Source organism: Primulina tabacum, chromosome 8, assembly GCF_025594145.1.
Source record: "Primulina tabacum isolate GXHZ01 chromosome 8, ASM2559414v2, whole genome shotgun sequence".
Classification (NCBI taxonomy): domain Eukaryota; kingdom Viridiplantae; phylum Streptophyta; class Magnoliopsida; order Lamiales; family Gesneriaceae; genus Primulina; species Primulina tabacum.
The window spans coordinates 5,754,912-5,782,442 of record NC_134557.1 but is presented as its reverse complement, the minus strand read 5'-3'; the positions used below and the strand labels follow the sequence as shown (position 1 = coordinate 5,782,442).

At 34.2% G+C, this 27,531-nt stretch overlaps 4 protein-coding genes and 1 pseudogene across 4 annotated transcripts; 3 read left to right on the top strand and 2 right to left on the bottom strand.

Annotated features, from left to right (window-relative positions):
- Nucleotides 1–676: 676 nt before the first annotated feature.
- Nucleotides 677–2,076, top strand: LOC142553314 (uncharacterized; annotated as a pseudogene).
- A 224-nt stretch (nucleotides 2,077–2,300) lies between these two features.
- Nucleotides 2,301–5,458, top strand: LOC142553315 (uncharacterized). The gene is made up of 4 exons (XM_075663480.1): nucleotides 2,301–2,792; nucleotides 2,927–2,989; nucleotides 4,637–4,809; nucleotides 5,126–5,458. The coding sequence occupies exons 1-4, from the start codon at nucleotides 2,453–2,455 to the stop codon at nucleotides 5,318–5,320; spliced, it is 771 nt and encodes a 256-aa protein (XP_075519595.1). The 5' UTR covers nucleotides 2,301–2,452; the 3' UTR covers nucleotides 5,321–5,458.
- A 605-nt stretch (nucleotides 5,459–6,063) lies between these two features.
- LOC142553313 (uncharacterized) lies at nucleotides 6,064–10,399 on the bottom strand. Its single transcript, XM_075663478.1, is given in 9 exon segments — nucleotides 6,064–7,868; nucleotides 7,954–8,088; nucleotides 8,193–8,246; nucleotides 8,372–8,449; nucleotides 9,252–9,334; nucleotides 9,426–9,465; nucleotides 9,550–9,669; nucleotides 10,033–10,281; nucleotides 10,283–10,399. Coding segments are annotated over 9 exon segments (2,304 nt in total). The 5' UTR covers nucleotides 10,325–10,399; the 3' UTR covers nucleotides 6,064–6,365.
- Nucleotides 10,400–15,452: 5,053 nt separating this feature from the next.
- Nucleotides 15,453–16,685, top strand: LOC142553312 (uncharacterized). The gene is made up of 2 exons (XM_075663477.1): nucleotides 15,453–15,972; nucleotides 16,398–16,685. The coding sequence occupies exons 1-2, from the start codon at nucleotides 15,505–15,507 to the stop codon at nucleotides 16,440–16,442; spliced, it is 513 nt and encodes a 170-aa protein (XP_075519592.1). The 5' UTR covers nucleotides 15,453–15,504; the 3' UTR covers nucleotides 16,443–16,685.
- A 157-nt stretch (nucleotides 16,686–16,842) lies between these two features.
- LOC142553311 (F-box/kelch-repeat protein At1g55270-like) lies at nucleotides 16,843–20,210 on the bottom strand. The gene is made up of 2 exons (XM_075663476.1): nucleotides 19,684–20,210; nucleotides 16,843–18,412 (listed from the first exon to the last, which is right to left on the bottom strand). The coding sequence occupies exons 1-2, from the start codon at nucleotides 19,744–19,746 to the stop codon at nucleotides 17,162–17,164; spliced, it is 1,314 nt and encodes a 437-aa protein (XP_075519591.1). The 5' UTR covers nucleotides 19,747–20,210; the 3' UTR covers nucleotides 16,843–17,161.
- Between the last annotated feature and the right edge of the window lie 7,321 nt (nucleotides 20,211–27,531).

Here is a 27,531-nt window from a genome sequence, read left to right as displayed (position 1 = left end):
ACTCCGATAGTGTGCACATCTTCGTCATTTCATCCGTTGTTTGGAAGTAAATAATTTAAAAAATGGAGTGTCCGTAAAATAATATAAGAAATTAATGAGAAAGGAGATGACGGTGACGTGCTTTCTAAAAAATCATGGTTATTTTCATAAACAAAAAAACTAATTTGATACGAAAAGTTTATTTTTTATCATAATATGAACAAGATTGATTCGTCTGAAAAATAAAATAAAGATTTAACTGTATCGCAACAACTCTACTTTTCCATGAATGAGTGCTGATGCCTGGCATGACCCATCCTTGTAAACTGTCACTTTTTGATTGACTGGTAGAATCTAAATCTTCTTATGTTTCAAAATTCATGGATATTAAACAAAGTTGGCGTTATATGTAATGTATTCATTAAAGGTTCGGTTGGTGTAAACGATGATATTCGACATTTTTGTATTATTTTTCGTTTAGTTCTCCTTATCATTTGGTTATAATGAAAAGTAGGTTTTTTGTGAGACGATCTCACGATTCACAATAATAAGTAATATTCTTAGCATAAAAAGTAATATTTTTTCATGGATGACCCAAATAAGAGATATATCTCACAAAATATGACTTGTGAAACCGTCTCACACAAATTTTTGATTAAAATGAAAGAGATATCCAAATGAAAGATAAAAATACATCGAAATCGGTATTTGGTCAACTCTTCTCGATCTCATATTCTTGTTCTCCACGCAAACAAAAGACAGAGAACCCTTTCAGAATTTTCAAAAAAAAAAAAAAAATCGAAAAGTAGTCCTTTACAAGCATCTAGACCACAGATTTCATGTTTCTCCTGTCATTATATAAAAACCCATCCACTACCAATTTCCCTTCGCACCTAACTTACAAAGAAAAAAAAAGACTGCTACTTATAAACAAAAAATGGGTAGTTTCATCGGGCATGTGGCACCTGGATTTGGCTTTTTGATCATCGGATTATGGCATATTTTCAATCACATCAAACTCCACGCCGTAAACCCGAAATCCTACAGGTCTTCACCATGGTTTCCCACCTCAAGAATCAAGTATCTTGAGCTCTACTTGATCAGTGATTGGAAGCTCCATGTCTATAGCAATGGAACTCTTCATCGGGCCGGATCGCCATCAGCCCCTCGACCCCGATGGAACTATCCCCTCTAACCATCTCCACAACTTCGAACATTCGAATATCTCCTTGACTTTTTTCACCTATGCGTTTCTCTCAATCGTACTAGATAAACTTGACCCCCCGGCGCAATACGGACTCACCAATTTGCTAGGTGCGGTGGCTTTCGGGCAGCAACTCCTCCTCTTCCATCTCCACTCCTCGGATCACATGGGGGTTGAGGGCCAATACCACTGGCTTCTTCAAATTGCGATATTTATATCACTTTCCACCACCCTTTTAGGCATTAGTTATCCCCAAAATTTCTTGAATAGCTTTGTGAGGTCTGCTAGTATTATGTTCCAGGGTGTTTGGCTCGTGGTAATCGGGTACATGTTATGGACCCCTAGTCTAATACCTAAAGGTTGCTTCATAAACTTGGAGGAAGGTCACGACGTGGTCCGGTGCCACAACCAAAAGGCACTAGAACGTGCCAAATCGTTGGTCAACATTCAATTTAGTTTCTACGTGACAGGGATGACAATTTTCGTCGTGACCCTTTATCTCATCATGATCAAGTTGTACCAGAACAAGGTTGATTTCGAGTATTCCGTACCCGAAGAAGACGAAAACGATGATGTCGAGTCGCAAAAAGATGGAAACAACAAGAATGGTGAGTCTAACAACAAGAATGGTGAGTCTAAGAGTTTTCTACAAACTGGAAGGCCATTAGCCTCTATGGACATGGAAAGGTAGCTCGATCCAAAGCAAGAAGGGAATCGATTTGCAAAGATTGTTAGGTTTGTGTGTAAAAAGTAGATATTCACTTTGTTTGTTTGATTGAGTGTAGTGTTGGGGTTAATTAGCCCCTTGGGCATGTGTAAGGACAGTGTGACAACAAGCCACTGATTTGTACACACGTGTATATAATGTGATTAGTATATAAATTTAATTATAAGTCTTTCTTTCAAATAAAAAAGAAGAAGAGGAAAACGAAGGAGATAAGATAATGTTTAATAATCTCTTTGATTGCCTAATCGGGTGGGGACAGCAACAGTGACTTTCATTTCATAGTGGATAAGCCTTCAAACTTTGGTAATAACTTTGGCAAGATATATATAATCCACTATGAAATGAAAGTCACTTTATCTATATATATATATATATATTAAAACGATTATTAAAAAAAATAAAAGATCCGCAGACGACGTCGTATCGCAGCTGATGCTGAAAGCTGATCGTTGGGATCGAAGTATACCGGGGATTGGAAATCAGAAAAACAAGAATTTCATCCAAGATTTTCCAACATCCCTGTTTCTTCTGTACTGGCCGAAATGCTTCTGCAAACCACCGCCATATCCACCGGTGCCTCCTCTCTCACATCACCATTTCAGGCGACCATCTGCCACAGCCACTACTGCTGGAGCTCCGACAAGAATCTCACCCAAAACCCACGCTTTTCATTGCCGAAAACCGTCTTTCTTCCTCGTCTAGGGAAATGGTTTCACGTGGGAAACAGATCGAGAATCAGTTGCCATTTTGGTTATTTCAGAGCAATAACACCATGTGCAACTATGCTTGAGACCCCGGTTTTGTGGGCTGGCCGCCTTTGCATTTTCTACGCTCTTTTGAAAGCTGGTTTGGCTGGGTCTCCCACTAATCCACTCATTTCAGGTTCTCTATCTGTTTCCAGATTTTTAAGTAATGGTAGACATAAAAGATTGAAGTTGCTTACTTGCTAAAGATCCTTCTCCCGAAGGAATGTTTTTTTTTTGTCAGCTGGAAATTTAATATTATGTTTCTTGTAGATATGGAAAGTGGAGCTGACGATTTTGGGTTCTATGATTGGTTTCAGGCGTTAAGCAAACCAGGTTAGTGTATCCTTTTTATAAAAAAATTACTTGTTACTTGTCCTTTGAATTTTATATGTGGGGAATAGATTATAGAAGAGGTTTGCTGGATAGATAGCAAGTTGTAAGCTCATGTATCAGCTGACTTCGGTGTCATTAATTTGTGATTTTACCGCTGCGACAATGTCTAAGCTTGGCTGCATTTTGATCTTTTTTTTCGTCTGTGTTTGTGTTAATGGAATTTGGTTTCAGTAATGCTTGAGTTCACTGCTTCAGGTACCTTGCTGAAAGAATTGGGTGTGTTAGGTAGCAATAGAGTTCTTATAGTTTATCATGTTCATTCAGCTTTTTGAAGCATGTTTTTCTTAAAAGGTCAATTTCTATTCTTTGTGGGTGAATATTGGAAACTTTGGCTATTCCCATATTTACTTAGTGGATCCATATAGTATCTAGGATTCCTAAGTCACTTCAATGTTTCTTTCATCATGGCAAACTAGGCTGTGCAAAGTTTCATTTCAAGCCGGATCATTTCTACTGTGCTTTCAAATAGCTATCGGACTGTGATTTTCTGATCTTTTACAGTTCTACTATATGAAAACATTTGTTTTCTCACGGAGAGAAATTTTGGCCTTTAATGTTTTCACGGTTTGCAACCTGATTCCTACACAAGCACCAACTTTTTCTAGTTTCAGTATTGGGGCTTAAGCTATAGATTATATGATTTCTTAATCCATTGTCGACCCATTCTCAAATTTTCTGGGTGTGACATGACCGAAGCAAATGGTTTGTGGGAAACAGAAAATAATTATATTCGTTCTTCTACCCAAAAGGAGTAAACTGAAAGTTTAAAGAAATTAATAATAAACAAAGAAAGTGATCAAAGTTTTATTACCTTTTAGAGTTAATTCAATTGGAGGCACTGGAAAAATGTATCGTATGTATTATCTGTCTGTTACATAATTTTCCATGACAGGTTTAACTGTTGCTTTCAAGCATTGTTTTAAAATTTGACCAAAGTTTCGGGTTTCCTAAACTATTGAGACAAAAATCAACTTGTCTCTTTCAGTTTTTTCTGCAACAATTTATACTGATTTTCAAAATTTCGTGAAATTTTTTACCGGAAAATTACATGACTAAAATTTGCAAATTTGGTCATGGTATTCCAAATTTCATGTCTTCTCAAGTTTTGATATGTATATTTCATTCTGAATTCTGATGGAATTTCGAATCATAAAATTTCGAATGTAAACAATCATGGCAAAATTTTTTTTACAATATTTTTTAAGAGCCACTGCAAGTCCAGCATAATTACAATTTCATGTCTTCTCAAGTTTTGATATGACTTGTATTTTTTTCCTGTAAAATTTTTGGAAAATTTCAGGATATCCTCGGGATTTCTGTGGAAGTATTTGAAAAAAAAAACTGAACATTGAATTTTGTTTTGGTAGGTAGGAAAAATTTGAGATTTAGGAATCTTCAAAACTATGGTTGCTTTATGATGATATTCTTGTCATTGGAAAAGTTGACTTCCATCTGATTGAAATTCAGCTCTTATAAGCAGATAGCTGTCCGTTTTTATTCGAGCTACATGGACATGGGAATACTTTCCATATGTTTTAAGATTGATATATCCAAAGATTAGTAATTGATTATATAGTCTCTATACAGAAAAAGAGGCAGCTGAAAGGAGAAAATTAGTGAGCAAATGGCATCCAACGACCAAGGGTACCCTTAGGCGCAATTACAGAATACCTTCTAAATCTGAAGGAAGACGCCTGCTTAAAGCCATCGCATCTTTGCTGTCAGATGATGACCAGTTTAGAGATGCCACATCCCACAAGGTATACATGCTATAGAATATAGATAGGTTAGGCTATAAGTAAAAAAATAAGTCCTAAAAGCCATATATTTTGGCTTTGAATTTGGAGTTGCTTTTTGTGAGTAAAAGCCTAACTAGGCACTTCTTCTCTATTTTTTTCAGAAAAATGTTTTTTAAATAGCCTGTCAATCCAAATGAGCTCTTAGTCACTAAAATGCAAGAAGCCTTTTCTACATTCTGTTATTTTTGTCGACTTGTGTTTTCCTTGCATATTATAAAATGATTTTAGTTTGGAAATCCCCATTCATTACCTCCAGTTGACATATTTTCTTCTCCAGGGATGTCAAATCAGACGGGAAAACGCTCATGGGGAAAGTGTGTGTTGCAACAATGTGCGAGCTTTGTTTGATGAGCTCCCGACTCCACACTTAGTGGTGGAAATCTCAGCTTTTCCTGTCGGCCCTCTCACAGAAAACGATTATGCGAAGGCTGAGAGACTAGAAAGAGTGCTCAGATCTGGACCTTCAGTTTGATCACATCTTGGCTAGTTTTTACTTTGGATCAACCCTATCATTTGTACATAGCAGCTACATGAGTACAGACTTTGTTTTGTGCGTGTGCACTTTAAATGCCAAACTAAACCACCACATGATAAGTTGGTTCATATTTCATGCTTGAATCTTGGCTGCCTGAGCTTTCCCTTTTGCGAGTTATAGTGTTTTACAAGCTTGCATATAGCTGCGCTGGATTTCGAGTTTCAATTAAAGTAGCAAGATGTATCGTATCACGTTTGGGCATATATATCTTCCATAGTTCCTTTAGGCTTTTCGTAAGAAGCTTTGACTTAGCAAATTGAGCGGCATTTCACATTTGTTTCATGCCCTTGAACAAGCACTCCCAAAATACTATAGAAAATAAATAATAGGCATGCATTGACGACGGTGCGGCCATCGTAAAATTTTACCGTTGTCTCTTCATTCGAGCCTGCCTATTCTCATTTTATCTAGTGTGGTGTTTTTAATCGTATTTTTATAAAAGTAAACTTGTATCTTTTATGCTGTAATTTTTTTCGACATACACGAGATCAGACCCTTTTTACGAGATCATACTTGTGTAGTAGTCGTATAATATTAAAAATTGTATCGGAATTATTGCAGTCGCTACCACATGCACGAAAACTAGACCATGTAACTGTTCATTTTCTTTTTCCTTTTCCTTTTTTCGGTTGAGTTACCGAATTCACATGAATCGTCTGTCAAAATCGAACCTACCAAATACAACATACAATACGAACTTATAACTTATTTTGGACGTCAAGTTTCCAATTGTGTTTCCTCACCTTTAATTATCATTTCGTCTTCTCTCCATCTGGCATTGGCTGGTAGACACACCTCGCTAAGAATGCGACTCAATGACCTAAAATCAACACTTACAAGAGACCAACACTAATATCGCAGCTCTTGTATGGTACAATCCAATATTGAGCCTGAGAACATCCAAATTTACTGAAGAAGTCATTTGGCGGAAGGCACGACCGAATGCCCCCAAAGACTTTGCCACAATGGATAACAGAACAAATCACTTTACTCCCACAGAGGCCATCAGGTCCTCGTACTCTGGATCAATTTCGTTAGGTAACTTGGCTGCATTACCACCCATCTGAGGGTTGAGAGGCGCAGAAGTAGGTGAGAAAGGATCATATGTTAGCTGTGTGCCACCAGAAAATGGCTTACCAGGATGGTTACCAAAATGTGGGCGTGGGCTAGGGAATCTGTGTGGGGTTGCTCCTGGAGAATGACTTTGCGGAATACTATTTATCAGATTTGCTGCTCTGGGAGGAAAAGGACCAGCAGGATTACCAATAATGTGAGGAGGAGCAAGGTTTCTTGGTTGCATATGTTGGAATATACCCGATGAAATGGTGTTGTGACCAAGTAATGGCAGACCTCTAGGTGTTACAAGAGGGGCTGCTGGACTCCCGACTAAGTCCGTGGAAATTTGTTGTCTTGGTTGATTCATCTGATGCCTGACCTGAATTCTTGGGAAACTCTGAACCTGATAAGGATTCATATTATTCATCAATGGCCTGACCAAAGGAGATGGTGGCGTCAAAGGTGCGTGCCCTGTCTGAATTGGGGGTGCCAGATTATGGTTTGCAGGTTGACTGCTTTGCAGAGACACCTGGGAGAAGGTATTCTGTGGGCGTTGAGGCTGAAACGTGAAGTCAGCAGAACTGCCATGCTGAGGAGGTCTTGGAATTGCTGCAGAAACAGAATTATTCATTCCAGGTTGAAGAAATGAAGCTGAAGATGTTCCCGGGAAAGAAATAGGTGTTGAACCAGACATAATGTTCGGGGATGGAGCACGCATTGCTACGGGTGGTATAGCAGGCTGCATTGGCCAAATTGATGAAGATACCGATTCAGATGCCATTGGTGGAAGCAACGGAGAGAAGCCCCTTTGGGGTTGTGGAGCAGAACCATAAGATAAAGAAGCAATAGGATGGCCCAAAGGGGCTCCACCAGCGGATTGGATTGGAGCAGGTATAGGTGATATCATGTTGTTAGGGATATTCACCCGAGGAGCAACAGACATGGCCATATTCTGGGAAGCCATAGCAATATTACCTTGAGAACGAACAAGCAATGGAGCCATTGGTATTTGCGGTGGCTGTAAAGCAATGGGTGGTTGAGGTCTGGAGGCAGCGAAGGAAGAATTTTGAGGAACTAGACTGAAGCTTGCAGGTATAATCGGTGGAGGACCAAAAAACGAAGGCGTGCTTGTGGAATTTGCTTGGACAGGATTACCAAATAATGGTGCAGAATAATAATTTATTGGGGGTACTAATCCAGACTGTCGAAACAATGGAATCTGAGTTGGACCTGCAGAAAACCATGCCTGAGGATATTGTGGCATGTCACCTTGAGTCTGAGTTGGTAAAGCTCCTGTAGAAGGCTGAGCCATTCCCTGATTTACCAGTGGAGGCGCCTTAAATGAGCTAGGCATGCTTTGAATTGGATCAGCTATCACATTGACATCAGCTATTGAGGTCAATGTCGTTGAAGAAGACAATGCGTTCACCTGACAAAAAAAGCAACGGTAAGTTAATATATGACAACAAACGTACAAAGTAGATTTAATATTTTAATTTGTACTTGGCACTAACCGAAACCGGGGTGATTAGCAATTCAATCAAAGCCACAGCTGCATCAATTTTCTCAAATGTGTCAGCTGATACATGTACATACAGATCTTCATAAGAACTGACTGTTTCTTTGGCATCGGTAGCACTAACCTCAAACTATATAATACAGGGAAAAAATGAGCAGCCGGATTGAGCAAGATATTATGATATGGACAAGATTAAGATGTGAATGGATGGAATATGTTGCTGGAGCCTTTTACCTTCCCTCCCTTATCCGCTTTTGTGCCATAAACTCGTATTTTAGCTCCTGTTTCCTGATTTGTAAGCCAAGAAAGCAGAAAATATCATTTCTTGTGACAGCATATTTTGGTTAGTGCAATGTAAAAAGTCAACAAATAGACCTCCATAATGGTGCAAAAGAGTAATAAAGATTACATACCTTTTCCAATCTCTTTTGAGTATCACTTGCAGGGCAAAATATTAAAGCAATAAAATTGTACCCAGGATGTTCTTTGATCTGCGCAGAGACATAGGTAGGCTCTCATAACGAACCGTCACAACATTTATAAATCAAATGCAAGGATGGCAAGCCCATTTCAATAATGCAAGAAAAGTAAGTCACAGATAAATGTATCTAGTCTGAACAAATTGAAGTGACCACAGAAGGGACAATTTTTACGTGAGAGTACGCCGCATGTAAATGTATCTAGTCTGGACAAATTGTAGTGACCACAAATGGGACAATTTTTTTTTACATGAACACAATACATTCAATAGGAATGCTCTTTTATGAATTATTTATCTCTGCTTTCATGCACTAACCAAGCCTTCTTTCATGCAGCACAATTCCACAATCATGCGTAATGTTTTTCTGTATTTCAGCAGGCACAAATCATTATCTTAACATCTCATTGCCACTTTCTGGCCCTGTTTCACAATTAAAAAAAAAAAAACTCGCTTATTCATCTCTGTTATAACTTATGAGTATTTCTGGTTTTCACATTCTCATTCTTCCCAGTTATTCTACCTTATCATCATTTTACATGCAAACTCTTGTCACATACTTCTGGTTTTCTCACAATTCTTAAGAAGGTGGCGACGACGTTCACACATTGGCATAACACTAATATCTCGCAAACTGTTTTTCATTGCAGAGATCATGTATGATCTGTTATGAAAGAAGTGTCTTTGTTTATTAAAATATTCATAAAAATATATAAATCAAGCATTTTTATACAGCTTGTGCTGATTGAATGTGATCATAATAACATGAACCATACACAGGTAAGGAGAACAAGTCCAAGCAGAGATTTACTCACAGGAATTGGAACATTAGCCTCTTTTAACAGAGGTTTGTAATCAGGAGGAGCCTTGTAACTTGGATTTAACTTTAGCAATTCACCTGAAAATAGAACAGAATAAGCAAACTGAGTCACTTCATAAGAAAAATATAAAAGTTGTACAGACATATTTGGATTCTGTTTTCAACATACCGATAATTTCTCGCTTTTCAACTTCCAGCATTTCCAATGTCTAGTCCGTATCCCAAAGTTAAGTCTATGAATGATAAAGAAAATACAGAGAACAAAAAAAAAACATTCTGAAAAGTCAACTCACCTCCCGACTAAGCTGATGATACGATAATTTCTTGAATTCAGATGTAGATAATGGGCCTTGGTTGTGATCCATTGCCAGTGACCCTAAGGTCAGCTGCTGTGATATTTGATTGATTCGAGCCTGTCCAAAATGGGTACCACAACAAAAGCAGAAATAGCATCACTTAAACCCTATGTGCGAAGTTAATCCAAGCTGTTACAAAAGAATACACTGACATATTTCACCCATTTTGAACAGAGATACTTATTTTTCTAGAAAGCAATTAAATTCTACCCTATTGTGGGGCAATGTGCCTTCAGCCCAATCCTATGAACTAAATTCTTCTACTCAAGCAATATTTCAATAACATAATATTATGGCTTGGAAAATGGGAAAAAATAAACATTTGCATGTATAAATGTTTAAATATACACAATAGCACGAGTCTCAGGGAACAAAAAACCTACTGACTGCCATATACTAAAGAAGAGAAAAGCCAAATACCTGATATGCCGAAGCTCTCCCTTTTCGAACAGTGGCATCCAGGGTTAGATCAGGGCCCCATTTGGTTTTTCTCTCAGCCCGATTAGAAGCTTCCTCATTCTGTGTATCACCGTCTCCCTTTTTCGCGCCCCGAACTAAAGGAACAAGTGAGCCAGATAACTTGTTTTTTGGGATAACAAATCCTGGTTTTTTTGCGAACATGGATGTCTTTGGCCCACTAGTTGATGCAGATGATTGAGTCATAGTAACAGGTCTGGATAGGGCTAGATGTATTCTCAACCTCTACTCCCATCTTACCCAAAAGTGCTCCCACCAATCACTTTACTTTCAGGAGCAAATGGTTTGGAATTGAAGTCTAGGAGTACTCCCTGTAATAATCAGTGATTAATGTCATGGACATCAAGACATGTAAACCAAGGGCTAAACTCCAAATTCAGCTAATACCCAGACAAAACACAGGTTTCAAAGTCTCAACGAGAATACATTACCCCTCTCTCTTTGTATTCTCCTCAAACAAAGAAAACTTCGCACTAAAGGATTCACAGCATCGAAACAAAACTGCTAAATATTTAATAACAAACGGCATCCAATTTTTATCAGAGAAAAGAACATTCATGGAAATACAGTTGATATATCAGTCATTTGAACTCGAATATTTTCTTTCATTCTCCTTGGCAATCAACATTCCGTAAGAATAGATAAAACTATAGAAAGAACAACTTCTTTGTTGCTTTATAATCAAAAGAAATCATTTAACCAAGCAGAAGCGTAAAACCATATGCAGGAATCAAATCTTTATCTACGCCTACACCTACAGTTGTACCTGAAGGGTTCCGGGGTAAGTTATTGCGCTGATCCTTCGCGAGTTTGGGGAAATCGGTTCTTCCTTCTTTTGAGAGCTTAAATTAGGGTTCCCCCCTTCCTACTCTGAAATGGGGGAGTGTTGCAAATTTGCCATTTTTAAAAGCTATTTAGAAAAATATTTGTCTAATTTATGTTGGAACTAACATGATTGATTATTAAATCAAATTCTTCCCTCTAAGTGCAACTTGAGGATACATATGAAGAGATCAATTAAATTTCTTAGGTTTCAATTATAATTTTATTATTAACAATGAAATAATATATGAAATTTTAAATTCATATCTTACTTATTTATATATTAGTTACACAAAGTAGAACATGTTTCAAATGTTTATATTGTTGGATAAACTTGAAATTCAACATGATGAATTTGAAGTTCATGGTCTCATTTCTTTAATATAGAAAAATACATCGAAATCTATAAATCCAAATGCAACCTAAAATAAATAACGACAGTGCACGTATGGATAACATGTGATGCATCTGCTTATTGGTTAAAGATAAGAATGATCTATGTCTTGGCCTCAAGATTAAATTCACACCGGCCTTGCTTTGCCGAACTTTGTGAAGATTTTGGCCGTTGGTTTTTTTTAATTTTCCGGGTATCTGATGTACACGATTAGAATCTACAAATTGAATTCAGTGTTATGTCAAAATCTACTCCATGTTTGGATTTATGTGTATGATTTTCTTAACAGGTCTTTTGCATCTGTCGTCGGGTTTACTCAATGCTAAACTGTTCGACGATTTTGCAAACAACGGCACCGAAGTTGTGTCCGCTCACGTCAGATGTATAGGTGGTGTATTGTTGCATTAAATTTTATTAGAAAAATATTATAAAAATATTTATTTTCAAAATGTGTTTTGTGCGAAATACGATAAATAAATTAATATTAAATAAATGAAAACTAAATTTATCGTAATTAAATTTCAATTATTCACGACAACTCAACATGTTTATTTAATTAACTAATATTTTTTAAAAATACATAACAACAAATTTCAATATTAATAAATAATAAATTTTAAAACCTTTTTTGTCATTTTAAGTAAATTCATATTTGAAAATATATATCAATTTTGTTTTTGAAAATAAACAAGACAATTATTTGTATCTGAAAATTGAGAATAATTATATTAAAATATTTGAAATTAATGTGATTTTATAAATTTTTAATATATTTAATTCATTATAATTATCATTATATATGTGTTCTTAAATTTTTAAAAGTATAATAATGTAAAAATAAATCCCACACACATTTTATATATATATATATATATATATATATATATATATATTCAAGTGGATAAAAAATTTTATTCACCATCGTATGCTTGAATTAGTAAGACGTGGATTAACTAAAATTATAGAAATTAATTGAACATTATATGTTACATAATAGTTAATAAAAAAAACTAAATTTTACTTATTTAATAATATTATTATTATTTTCAATTTTTAAGTCAATAAAATATTATAAATTTATATTTATGTAGTGTGTTAAATTTTATTAAAATTATAAAAATATATAATTCAAAAATTCACCCATTTTTGTGACTATAACTCGAAAAATAAAATAAACGATGTTAATAATTTTGATTTTAAATTATTAAAATTTATATGTTTTTTCAAAAATACAAAGAAAAAGTAAAATATATGGAGGAGAAAAGAATGAATTACTTGGTATTTGCATTGATATTATTTCTAATAGAAATAAAAATGAGTATTTTTGATATTTTATAGTTGTACATTAAACTTTAATTATTATACTTAATAAAATTACATAAAGTTATTATTGATATTTTGGATATGTATATAAATAAAATTTGAATATCTCCTAAAATTTTTAAATATTATAAAAATTTATATTAAGTACCACTAAATTTTTTTATTATAAATTATAAATAAAATATATAAAGATCTAGATTAATTACCGGGCTAATTTAAAAAATAGGAGTGAGACAGAAAGTATTTAAAAAACAAGGACTCTGACTTTTTTTTTTAAGAAACAAGGAGTTGACTCCTGATTATTATATTAACCGTAATTAAACTTTTAACTTAATCAATTAATTGTCCTCTTCTTTTTCTTTTCGGTCGACACACGTATTCTCCAATTAAAATTCACAAAAAAATTGATCGATCAAAATTAAGTTAGTCGACCAAGAAGACATTTCTTGGTCGACCAAGAAGAAATTTCTTCTTGGTGGACCAACAAAATATTGGTCCACCAAAATTTTGGTCCACCAAAAAGAAATTTTGGGTCGACCAAGAAGGACCAAAAGACTGGAATTTTGGGTCTACTCAAAAAACTGAAACTTTGGGTCGACCCAAGTTGATACATAAATGTTATTTTGTCGACCCAAGTTAAATATGTATTTCATATGTTAAATCATGTAATATTATGTAATGAAATTGTGATTCATATGTTAAAACATGTAATATAGTTGTGAAATTATGATCCATATGTTAAAAAATATAATTGTGATTTTTATGTTAAAACATGTAATTCAATTGAAATTGTGATTCATATGTTAAAACATGTAACATAGTTGTGAAATTGTGATTTATATATCAAAACATGTAACATAATAAGTTAAAACATATAACATTATAGAACATACTTGTGATTATGTAATTGCGATTTATATATTCAAACATGTGACATAATTGTGAAATTGTGATTCATATGTTAAAACATGTAATTCATATGTTAAAACATGTAGCATACTTGTGAAATTGTGATTCATATGTTAAAACATGTAACATTATAAAACATACATGTGAAATTATGTGATTTATAAGTCAAAACTATAACATAATAAGTTAAAACATATAACATTATAGAACATACTTGTGATTATGTAATTGTGATTTATATATTCAAAGATGTAACATAATTGTGAAATTGTGATTTATATGTTAAAACATGTAACATACTTGTGAAATTGTGATTCATATGTCAAAACATGTAACATTATAAAACATACATGTGAAATTATGTGATTTATATGTCAAAACATGTAACATAATAAGTTAAAACATATAATATTATAGAACATACTTGTGATTATGTAATTGTGATTTATATATTCAAACATGTAACATAATTGTGAAATTGTGATTAATATGTTAAAACAACATGTAACATAGTTGGTTGTGAAATTGTGATTCATATGTTAAAACATGTAGCATAGTTGTGAAATTGTGATTCATATATTAAAACATATAACATAATTGTGAAATTATGATTCGTATGTTAAAACATATAACATAATCGTGAAATTGTGATTCATATGTTAAAATATGTAACATAGTTATGAAATTGTGATTCATACGTTAAAACATATAACATAATTATGAAATTGTGGCTCATATGTCAAAACACATGTACATAGTTGTGAAATTGTGACTCATATGTCATAACATGTAACATTATAGAACATACTTATGAAATTATGTGATTCATATGTTAAAAACATGCAACATTAGTCAAAATTATGTAATTATCCGTCAAAATTAAGTAATCATCGGTCCTATTTTTCAAATATATGGATTCATATGTTAGAAAAATGGTCGACCCAAAAGCAACCTTGATCGACCCAAAATCAACGTGGGTCGACCCGGAGATCAACATGATCGACTCAAATATCAACAAGGTCGACCCAGAAATAACCTGGTCGACCCAAAATCACCATACAAAAACAAGCACTGGATTAATCTAAGCTGCCAAACAAAAATTTCGGTCGACCAAACTTTGATCTACTTATTTTGGGTAGACCAAAGCCTGGTCGACCAAAAGCTTGCTTTGGTCTACCCATTTTGGGTAGACCATAATTTTATGGTCTACAGACCAAAGCTCTTGGTTGACCCAAGCAAGGCTTGGTCGACCAAGCTTTGGTCTACCCATTTTGGGTAGACCATAAATTAAATGAGTAGACCAAAATTTGGTCGATCAAGTCCAAAGCTTGCTTGGATCGACCAAGAGCTTTTGGTCTACTCATTTTGGGTAGACCAAAGCTTGGTCGACCAAGCCTTGTTTGGGTCGACCAAGTCCAAAGCTTGGTCAAGCAAGACCAAGAGTTGGTCGACCAAGAGCCCAAGCTCTTGATCGACCAAGTCCAAAGCTTGGTCGACCAAGCTTTGGTCAACCCAACATTTTGATCGACCAAGATCAAATTTTGGTCGACTCAAGTAAAATATTGGGTAGATCAAAATTTTGGTCTACGGTTTGTAGGTCGACTTTTCTTCTTCAAGTGAGTCGAAGAAATAGAAGTAATAAACGTTAATATTATCAGATTTTTGTCAGCCATTGGTCGACCATCAACAATAGTCGACCATTATTTTGGTCGACCATTGTTTGGTCGATCCAAGCTTTGGTCGATTTTGGACTTTAAATAGATCAAGCGTGGATAGACTATGTAATCAAATTTAAAAATATATTTACACTTAAAATACAAGGACATTTAAGTAAATTGACTTATGGATCTTTTTTTTAAATATTTCATGATCGACCCCCTTTTCCCTGAATTTCCCATTAATTACCCTACGTTTTGGCCTTCTGTTTAAACCGACAAGCGACGGCACACACACATCAAGAAAAATCAATGGAGTCCACAGTCCAAAAATTCATCATCTTCTGCTACATTTTCCATCTCCTGATCTTCCGTTCATCATCTTTAACCTCTGCATCAAATCCCGAACCAACGGTGTATGAACTCCTCCCAAAATACGGCCTCCCCAGTGGCCTCTTGCCTGATTCTGTCACCAACTACACGCTCGATCAAGATGGAAATTTTGAGGTGAATTTAAAGAAATCCTGTTACATAAAGTTCGAATACACGGTTTATTATGAGAAGAAGATTACCGGGAAGTTGAGTATCGGGTCGATCACTGATTTGAAGGGTATTGAAGTGCAAAGATTATTTTTCTGGTTCAATGTTGATGAGATCAAGGTTGACTTGCCTCCTTCTCATAGTATTTATTTCAGTGTCGGAATCTTTAACAAGAAGCTTGATTTGGGTCAGTTCTTAACTGTGCGTACTTGCAAAGATAAGGCCTTATCTTTAAAGCAGGTAAAATATCAAAATCTGTAAGTTGTTCCTGTTTATTGAAATCTTTTAACAGTTCAGCTCATTTTCTAACATATTTTCTCTCCTTTGGTTTGAGATTAGATGTTTCTCTGGGGTGTCTAACGAGTGAGTTGTAGATGTTTATGGTTGAGGAAACGCGGCATATGTTTTTGTGTAATCTGATTGTTGTAATCAACCTAGTCATGACCTTGAGCATCGAACAAACATAAGCTATGCTTTGTTAGTTTTAGGTCTCTTTGTTGTGGTCTATTTTGTGTGTGGGAATCTCGGATCTCATGCCTTTGTTTTGTAGCATTTACAAATTGGATTGAGTGAAATTATGAAAGAACTTTCATTCACGTGGTGACTGTTCTTGTATTGTATCTCATCTTGGAAAATAACATTTGGTGTTCGTTTGATAATCTCAGCTTCCAGTTCCAAGAAACTATGCACCAATGCTTTTAGCTGAGTAGTGTTGGCAACATTTTATAGCTGGTGAAGCTGTGAAGAATCTGAACAAACCGCTACCACATGTGAACTATGTCTTCAAGCTTGACTGCTAGTTGTACGAGTGCCAATGTACCTGTAACTATATGTACTTTAGCTCAAGGTTTTGATCATGTAACAGAGAGGTGGAGAAACATCTTATGCTTAGATAAATGAATTAGAATCATCGAAATGCCGAATTGACCAGATGCTAATGCGGGGATTTTTCATATCTTGTCTGTGGCTGGCAAGAGAATTGCCATGCATTTCATGATTTCGTCTAAATAAACATCAAGTTCTGATAATGTGTACAAGAAGAGCAGGTGAAGCAAGAATCAAGTATTTGAATAACGCTTTGTCTGATGTTGTCTCCTTTTCTACGCCACTTATATATACAACATAGGATCTCCAGTATCATGATACTAATACCCCGGAAAAACAATAAACGGACTATTGATTGAAACAACAAAAATGTACTCATGTAAAAAATATATATGATCCCATGATACCCGATTAGAACCAGAACCAGAACCAGACATGATTCTTGACTCGTTTGGTCACGAGCCTTTAAATGCTCCATTACTCATACTCGTCGACTCGTGCATTTTTCAATCAAGAATTCGAGTGAAAAAAACTGTAGGTATCCAATTTTGATGAACATACTATATCTTTAATTAGATGATGAAACTGGAGAAATATACTACAATCATGCTTGAAGCACCTGACAGTGCACAATGTGGCTCTTCAATCCACTTCTCCCAGCAATACTAGACCACAAATTCGTGAACAAAGTTCGGAAATGACCTTTACTCACTATATTCTCCCAAATGTTAGGGTTGCTCTCCACCTGTTTATCCGGATTCGACACATCAACCATGCTAATGCTCATATTGTTTCGAATTATACAAAGCTTTCCGTTTAGAGGAACAAGAGCAGCAGCCTCAAGAGCACGAGAATTGCCCAAATGAAGCTTGCTGTCAATGAATCGGTGCCAAGAATGTGTGCCTTCATCGTACACTCTTAGCCTGCACCCATCTCGACAATCTAAAGCATAAAGGTTACCATTCATAGAGATACTCGGGTTTCGCCAACCAGCAACCATCCCATCATTAATCGGGCTCCAAGAATTCGTTTCTGGGGTATAAGCTTCACTTAAAACTTCCCTATGTGCTCCAAGACCTTTTAAGAACCATTTTCCGGTATAAACTACCCCAATGAACGGCACCATTGCCGTGCTCATATCAGCAATAAAACTCCACCTGTTTCTGTTTGGCTCGTATACTTCAGCAGAACGTAGAGTTCTCTGGATTCCTTCACATTCTCCTCCTGCAACATAAAGACAGTTGTTGATGACACAAGAACCAAAGAAGTGCCTTTTACGAAGCATGTCAGGTGCCCTGTGCCATTTATTTGTTCGAGCACTATAAAAAATGACCCGTCTCATCGAGCCCTTTAGTGGATCTTTTCCTCCGAAAAGATATAGGTGGCAGCCACTAAGTACAGCACAGCCAAATCCAACCGCCGCATTGTACTCCACGGGAACAGGCGGAAGCGGCTGCCACAATTGGTAGGTTGGGTCAAAAGCATGCCACGAGATGCGCCCATCACGATCTCTTTTAACTACGTACACCCATTCTTCAGCCATACCAAGACTCTTCCTCAGAGAGTAAAAGAAATTTCCAGCCAACAGCTTGTACCATCTCTTGCAAACTAGGCGGAGTTTGTTATGTTCAATGCGAGGGGCTCGGATCAGACAAGCAATTGCAAGATCATCAGGGAGTCCAGGTAGAAGTGGTGGTTGAACCCTGCTCCTCTCCCTACGTGAGTTTTTTGCCTTGCGTGCACGAGGATTAATATCAGGTTGGATACAAAGTTTAGCTCCTGGGACAAATTTTCCTGCCCCGACAACTGTCTTCAACCCTGAGTCGACTTTGCAATAACATGTTACCGAGTCAACCTGTAACATTTCTTGGTCAGGATGACACAAGTGGCAATAATAGTACTGCTATAGGAACAAGAAATTACTAGGAACTCTGGTGTTCGTTAACTTGAATCACATCATTTACACTAGAATAGTAGCCCACCATTCCGTACGCAAAACTACTAGAAACAAGTTATGCACTGCCTTTCGGAATAGTTGCACCTCCCTCGAAACAAGATTAGTTTATCATGGATATCAAAGCACGCGAGTAACACCTTAGTTGTATAACATTATCAAGTAGAAAATATATATATATACACACTATGCATTTCGTAAACCAAAGCTCCCAGAACTCGAAAGTTTAAAAGGCAGATAACAAGATCCATAACATCTAGTACTTCAGCGATGTATTTTGCCAGAGACGTGTCACCACCCAACAGTAATTAAGGAGGAAGCTTAATCTCCTCACAATAAACATAATGTACCCAAAAAATGGAACCAAAGGCATTTAAAGATGAGATGTATGTGACGTGCTTGATGCTTCAGCCTCGATTGTAGCTGGATAAATTTCGGTCGAGAATATGAAAGATTTATAGTATAGTCGGATCAGTTTGAATATCCCTATCCATGGTGATTGGAATTCGTAGGCCAACTTTACTTGTACTTTTCATCTTCAAAAAGTTGTAAAGGAAGTGGGGAAGACAGCAACATGAGGATCAAACATAAGACAAATAACACATCCGATTAAACCTGTAATTGATTTTAAAGAAGCAAAACGCCTACGTAAATTTCATTCAAGGATGAATTCAAGCACTAACAAATTTTAAGTTACAAGATCAAATTAAGGGAGATAATTGTCAAATTTTTAGTCAGGTTCCCGCTTCCCTAACGAATTCAGATCCAAGTTGAGATGTACATCAGGTTCCAAGCCATGAAATTGTCAGGAAAATCACACCAACACCAAAGAAGAAGCATCCAAGTCTATGTTCATCCATCATATAAAATTTCGATAAGAACAGCCATTGAAGGGGGGAAAAAAGGACAACATTTATAAACAATAACTAAATGCAAAAGAAGTCAAAAGATTTATAAAATTAGTATCTTCAACCAAAATTAGGCTAGATAACATAAAATTTTGGAAAACGGGAATCCAAACAACATGAATTTCAAGAAGAAAGAAAGACCCAGAACAAATTAAGTCCATAACACCAAGAAATATCGCGACATAACTCCACATTTACCAAGAATCTCATCCGGGCATCTTCAGAATCAAACAAATTTCAAAACTCAAAGCACGCGAAACTCACCAGTGGAGCTCGGGCTCTAAAATTCCTGTGCACATTTGAAGACCTCTCAATCATTTGCTCCATGAATATACAGTAAATGCGCCTTTCTCTCGTAAATAAAGATCACCGTAACCCGAAACCCAAAACCATGAAATCTGAATATCTCAAAATTTGATGCAAACAAAAAAAAAAACATCAAACGAAAAACCCACAGAAAGCGCCCCCCTTTCCGGATCCCTTTTCGAGCTTCTTCAAATACAAACAAGAAAACCAAACCGCAAAACTTGTGCTTGGAAGTTAGGGATACAGCCACTTCAAAACCATGAAGGGCGTCTCTTTTCTCTTTCTATGTAACACTTGAATCTATACATACACATACATACAAGCTGGTTATTTTCAGACATCTGCCCGATTGGTAAGACTTATAAAAGGCTAACTGAAAAGATTACAACTGGTCCCGTTGTCTTTAGCGTCAACAAACTTGGATTTATTTGCAGAATTCCGCATTAATATATCATCCTTAATTAAGATATTGCCTGTAATTACCTCATTGATATCAAATCTTGCGTTGCAGACCTGAAAGCTGGTCAGATTTTTCAATGTTTGCATTAATTAAGGGGCCAAGCTAGTTGATTATTATTTTATTTTATTTTATTTTAATTTATTATTATTTTTTAAAATAAAAAATAATAATTATTAGGGCATCCGCATACGTCGGAATTAATCCATGTTAATAACTCTCCATCTCATAAAAAATGATAGGGTCCACGAGCCACATATTCATTACATTAACACTTTCCCATTATTAACACACACTCACGTTCATTTAATTTCAACTTTCATTATTTATGGATCTCACTGTCCACTTACTTATTTTTTTTTATTTTTAATATTTCAATATCTTTCTAATATTTTTAAAATTTTACAACAAATATTACTAAAAATAAATAGTATTATTATTTTTAAAATAACTTAATTCCAATATTCATTAAAATATTATTAAGAAATGAAAAAAAAGTTGGACTCTTTTTTTATTTAAAATATTATTCAACACAACCTCTTTAAAAAAAACATAAAATACAAAGAAAACGAATTACGATAATCGAATATAGCCGTTGGTGCATAATTTTGCCGTTTGAAAATAGCCGTTGGTGATAATTAGCGACGGTTTTTCAAAAACCGTCGCACATAGCGACGGGTGTTAAAAAACCGTCGCAAATAGCGACCTTTTTTTAAAAAAAATAGACGCTTTTCACTTTGCCACGGTTTACGAAAAACCGTCGCAAAGTTGCGATGATTTACGAAAAACCGTCGCAAATTTCGAAATAACGCCGTTCATTCTGATGAATTTCTTGGCTGCCATGTCAGCCAAGATTATTAATTCTTGCGCCCACATTGGTGGGCGAAAATTAATGGGTGTTATTAACACCCATTAACCAACCAATATGGGTGCCCTTACAAGTTGGTGGCGGAAATGCAATTGTTACATTTATTAATTATTCCATATACTTATTTTACTCTTTATTCTAAATTAAGTGAATATTATACCTATATAAAAAAATTATATAAACACGTAACATATACATACTATAGCCAATAATAATAATGATTTACAAAAAAAATAAATCAAGCAACATATTATTAAACGAACATCTTGGTAAGAACCATGGGTTATCCCGATCTTGAATTCCTTCGAGGGCCTTTTCCCGTCTTGAGTTTCCACTGTGGCCTTTTCCCTCACGGGCTTTCTTTTTGCGGTATTATTCACAGGACTCTACACACCAGGTTGGTAGGGTGATGCATCCCCAAGTCTCGAATCCATGATCTCCTGGCATAAATACATAATTCAAAGAGACTTGATACTAATTAGGTTACTAGCTGAACTGATCAATTTCATCGTCAACAATGTAATAAAATAAGCTTTGTTTTATTAAGTGTGATGTAATAAATATGAAAGAGAGCATCCCACCTCCACGAATTAATGTCTCTTACCTAAATGGACCCCTTCGCCCAAAAAAAGAAAAAAACATTGCATAGAAATAGACTCCTCATAAAAAAAAATATGTAGATTTGACAAAATTAAACATTATTTTATTTAACAATTTTTGTTAAATAAAAAACTAAGGAAAGAAGGTGAAACCAGAATTTTTAAGATATAATTTTGCATGGAAAAATAAATTATGAGACTTTAACGATGCCGGATTCATAATTAATGATTATTAATTCCATCATAAATTATGATTAAATGTCAATATTAATGGACCACTCCTGATACATTTCACTTTCTACCAACTATTTTTTTTTTTTCGGAATTTGATTAACGTAGAGTAGAAAATATAATTATTTGTTAATTTTTTAAATTTACCAAGAATATCATCCGTATAAGGTGGAAAATTAATGCAGTATTCTTGATTAGACCGAATGCAACGTAAGAAAACATGATGAAATGTTAGTCTTTTAAGTCGTCGATATATATATCATCTTTCGTAAAAATACAAGGATTCACATGATCTAATAGTATTAGAATATGAGAAACACACTCGTTATAGCATAAATTAACCCCACGAGAAATTTGTAGCACAAAATTAATTGTTTTAAAATCACTTTAGAATTGCATCTAAAAAAATTTAATTTTGAGATATCGATCAACAAACCACTTTAATGAACACTGATTTTGGCTGCATTAGGAATTTCCAAGATAAGACCTGCTTCCTTTTTTCCATAGCCATTGATTTTTATTTAATATTTTAGTTCTCTATCTAGTTTATTTTTTTAATAGTATATGCATAAATATCCCATATTTGTTTTTTTAGTCTTGGTATAACTGTATTTGAAAAATCCGTGAGTCAGTATCACGAATTTATATTCATATGACAAGTTAATTCGGTACATATTTATAAAAAAACACTTCTAATATAAAAAAATAACAAAAATTCATGAATTGAGTCATGTTAGACTCAGTGAAATGATCTCATATGAGTTTATATGCTCTTGTTATTAGCCTTGTGTACGAGTTTTTAATATATTGGTGATCAGTTTTCATTATAAAAAACACACACAAAAATATTCATTTTTTTATTCTTTATTATGACATAAGATATAAATTAAATGAGAATACTTTTATTCATGTCTTGATTTTAAATATGATCATCGAAAAATATCTCGAAAGATCAAATTCCAATGGAGGAAAGGGATTAGTCAAATAGAAACTACAATTCCAAAACGATAATTACAAATGTATTATAATCTAGATAAAATATATATATATATATATATGTGTGTGTGTGTGTGTGTAGTGCAGATATGCATACGTATGGGTGTATAACCACTCCATAGTAGGATATATATTTTTGGAGTGGTTACATATGCAAACGTCTTCGACATCTCCTAAATTATTTCATAATTTTTTTTATGAGTAGCTTTTTTGTGAGACGATCTCATGAATCTTTATCTATGAGACGGGTTAACCCTACGAATATTCACAATAAAAAATAATACTCTTGGCATAAAAAGTAATAATTTTTAATGGATGATACAAATAAGATATCTGTCTTACAAAATACGATATGTGAGACTGTCTCATACAATATTTGCCTTTTTAATTTTTAAAACGATCACACATATTCTTTATTATAAATTTATAAATAATATACACAAGCTTATTTACAATAAACGCAATCCTTGAAAATAAATTAAGAAATAACATACATAAGCTTACTAGTTACGATTTGCGATAAACTTCACGTCACTTACAAAGAAAACGCACATTGATTTTCTCTTAGATATTCATTATACACGCAACGCGTGTGTCTTATTGGCTAATTTATATACAGAAGAAAAATAGATAAGCATGCATATTTCATTATTACTAGAAAGTGCACGTGCGTTGCACGTGAGCAACTAAATTGCTGGAAATATAAGTACGAAATTTTGATAATATTTAAATGAATTAAAATATGGCTAATAGCATTTATTAATTGAAACAAACCAAACCACGAAATCAAAAATCATGATCACAGACGGTATATGAATCGGAGAAGTTATCTTATCCACATGATACACTTTTCAATATACTTCTTGGTTGATTTGATAACTCAACAACTCTTTGTCGTAGTTTGTTATAATATACATATAACAATTTTGGTATACTCAGCAAGTATATGATCGTCTTTAACATCTATTATGTTATTTAAAATTCTCACCTGGGATCTGACATGCTCGTAGTTTACTTCTCTATCAGGACGTTTTTTCGATTTTCTACATTGTTTTTATCCAGTAATCTTATTTTCCAAATATTTATTTTATTGTTTAATGATTTTTCAGTTTTTGATAATCATCAAGTATAACTCATAAGAATAAATGTTGTTTTTAGTCGTGATTGATTTTTACTTGTGACTAAAAGTATGTATAACCTATATATTCTTCAACAACATAACCAATGAATGATGTTGTAATTTCTTCAAACATCGTGATATTTGTAATATCATTTTTATATATTTAGTATCAATATTATCAACATATAGCTATAAGTTTAATAAATTTTTAACAATTATTTCTCAATCAGTGTGAGAAAAAAACTTGAAAATCTTTTCAAATGACTATATCTTAGAACTGTGTCATCGTTTAATTTGACGCAATTCAGGAAAGTCATTTCGTTCGTCATTTTTAGAAGATTTGGAACAATGATTGCGTGCATCAGATCATGGGGATAATATAGTTTCAATCTCATGAACAAAACAAATTTTATTCTATCGAATTTACATTTTGTTTTATAATATTTTATATATTGTGGAACAACATGTGTGGGGCCCTTAGCTCCTAATCGTTATTACAATACAATCTGATTAGGGTTAACTAATTACAGCGGAAAACGAGTTTAAATTTCCTTTACAATGAGCCCAAATCATTTTATTTGAATACTAAAAATAGTATTTCATCTCAAATCATAAAACACGCCCACACGTAATCAAATCCAATCACATACAAACAACTCATATCCTCGGGACATGCCCCGGTATATAGATACATATACATATATACTGGGAACAAAACATAAACCTCAACTCAAACTGTGACTCCCTCCAGAAGCACTCTCTCCGGTCTCCCGATATCCTGGAGTACCTATCATTGTCCACACACAAAGACAACAACAGCCCCCATTGGGGGTGAGCAAAGCTCCGTATGGAACAACCAATCATATATACCACAAGTATCTGAACAATGATATATGGTATGCAATGCATGTATGTCGTGGAGGTATCAGGTCAAATGCCCATCCACTGAGCACATGTATGAATCAATCGAATCGCTATCAAATCAATGCTCGAACTGGCACATCGGCCAATATGGGATACTCGTATGATAGCGTCGGCAAAGCGCCATCAAATCCCAAATCTCATATCCAATCATATGGGGCCACAATTGTCTATGCTTTACGGGTCATATAATATCAGCATAGCGATTGTGTTCACAAACCCCGGAATCCAATCAAATCATATCAGGGTATCCAAGAATCATAGCTCAACGTGCATGTCATGTATTGATGTATGCATAAAATGATGTGTGTTAACAAAACATTTATTTTATACACCGATATCTCAATCTCAATGTCCTGTATGCCACATCAATCGACAAATAAGGCATATAGACACATAATCTCATTCCAATCAATAACATACTCCAAAATCATTAATATGAGTTTCAAATATCATTTGAAACTTCAAAAATTCATATCAAATCAAATTCATATCATAATTCAATTTCAACTTCGAATATGAGTTTTTTGTCGGTTATTCTATCACATATCATAAATTCAACTTCAAGTACATGCTATTCCAGCACTTTGATATTTAGAGCTGCTGGAACTAGAAGAAAATTACCTCAGTCAGAAGCCCTCGACGCGAAGATCACAAATATATAATTTGTTTCGCGTTTAGACAGTGTTTCGAAGTCGATTTGGAAGAAAGAAAATCGAGTTTCTTTTCTCTTTCTCGAAACCTCTGAATTGCAAATGAAGAAAGAAAGGGAAGAAAAGTTACTCTTATCCTCATCTCTCTCGCGCTCGGGCGGTAGAATTCTCGCGCCCGAGCACGAGACATTCTGCCCTCGACTTTTACTTGTACCACGCTCGGGCGGTCACAAACTACCGCTCGGGCGCGGCATGTTCTGTCCGAGAACATTGTTTACATCGCGCTCGGGCGGTCACAAACTACCGCTCGGGCGCGAAGTGTTCTGCCCGCATACTCATTTTACATATCCTGGCGCTCGGACGGTCATTTTCTACCGCCCGGGCGCCACACGTTCTGTACAAATATTTGATGTTCGTACTTATTGGCGTCCGGCCTCTCCCCTCGAGCTCTTACAACGTCAATTCATACTCAATACTCATTTCTCAATTTCATTGTCAGGATATACATCAAATACATAATCACATGACAATTTCATACATTATCGATAATCAAATAAGATTTACGATAATACGATACACGGTCCTTACAACATACAAAATTAATTATTGTATTTTAAAAATCTTGAGAAAGACACAGATAACATAATTAAGATATGTATATGAGAAGGATACAGATTTTTTGTTTTATAATTTGTATAATGTTCATGATGTTCTTTAAGTTATTTTCTACATTAGTTTAATATAATTATTAATAGAGCACTTAACTCAATCAAGCTATGTATTATTTTAATTTTACTTTTAGTTTTAAATTTAAATTTTATTTTTATTTTTAAATTTATATTTAATTAATTTAATTTATTTATATACAATGCATCAAATTAATAGAAAATCACTCTCATAACGTTATATATTTAAAAAATTATTAATATTAGGAATATTAAAGTAATAATAGGAAGACGAATGGAGATGAGCGACGTTGAAAAAAATAATTAAAAAATATTAAGGTCATATAAAACATCTTCTTCCCATTTACAATAGAGATATTTTAAGAGTACTTATGTATCAACAAATATATGTGATTGAGAGAAAATATTTGTATGTAGGTGATTTCAATATAAACATTTAAGCTATTTAGTCAATTTTCGATATATGATGTTAAATAAATGTTATATTATCTATTAAATACATGATTTTCATTTGTAACCTTACCATTTTTTGTTTTACAATTTGTCATGTTCATGATGTTATTTAAGCCATTTTTTATGTTAGTTTAATAAGATCATTAATAATATACTTAACTCAATCAAACTAATTATTGTTTTAATTTATTTTAAAATTTAATTTTAATTGCTAAATTTATACATTTCCATCAAATTCATGAAAAATATCTACCATATTGATGATAGGTAATAATGGGCAGATGAAGGGAGATGAGTCGGATTGATTAAAAATAAATTATTAATAAATATTAAGGTTATATAAAACTTCTTTCTCTCATTTAAATAAATATATTTTCAAACTCTTTATGTGTCAATATAGATACATGATTGAGAGAAATATTTGTATGTAAGTTATTCCAAACATTGTTTTTAAGCTATTTAGTCAATTTTTTTTTATATATACTGCTAAATAAATATTACCAAATAATATGCTTCATTTGATCATTTTGTTTTCTTGCAATGAGATGAGTTTTTTAATATAGCATTACAAGTTTTGGTGTTATATGTCGTTTGTATTGATCATGTTGTGTTTGGATTCCTTATGTGATTTGTTTGTTCACCGAAATAAAATATAAAACAAAACCATATATCCCACAAAAATGATTATTTTTAATTTTTTTTCCTTGAGATATTTTGTTAATTCTTAAACACATAATACATGTTTTCAGTTTGCTTAGATTACTTAGTTTGAAGCGACTTAGAAAATATTAAAAATGATGAAATGTTTCTTCGTTTTTAGCT

Excerpts from the sequence above, each read along its gene's own strand:
- LOC142553315 (XM_075663480.1), top strand. The coding sequence starts at position 2,453 with ATGCTTCTGCAAACCACCGCCATATCCACCGGTGCCTCCTCTCTCACA. Across the intron at positions 2,793-2,926 it reads CACTAATCCACTCATTTCAG|ATATGGAAAGTGGAGCTGAC; the intron begins GTTCTCTATCTG and ends TGTTTCTTGTAG. Across the intron at positions 4,810-5,125 it reads GAGATGCCACATCCCACAAG|GGATGTCAAATCAGACGGGA; the intron begins GTATACATGCTA and ends TTTCTTCTCCAG.
- LOC142553311 (XM_075663476.1), bottom strand. The coding sequence starts at position 19,746 with ATGGAGCAAATGATTGAGAGGTCTTCAAATGTGCACAGGAATTTTAGA. Across the intron at positions 18,413-19,683 it reads TTAGAGCCCGAGCTCCACTG|GTTGACTCGGTAACATGTTA; the intron begins GTGAGTTTCGCG and ends GAAATGTTACAG.
- LOC142553312 (XM_075663477.1), top strand. The coding sequence starts at position 15,505 with ATGGAGTCCACAGTCCAAAAATTCATCATCTTCTGCTACATTTTCCAT. Across the intron at positions 15,973-16,397 it reads AGGCCTTATCTTTAAAGCAG|CTTCCAGTTCCAAGAAACTA; the intron begins GTAAAATATCAA and ends TGATAATCTCAG.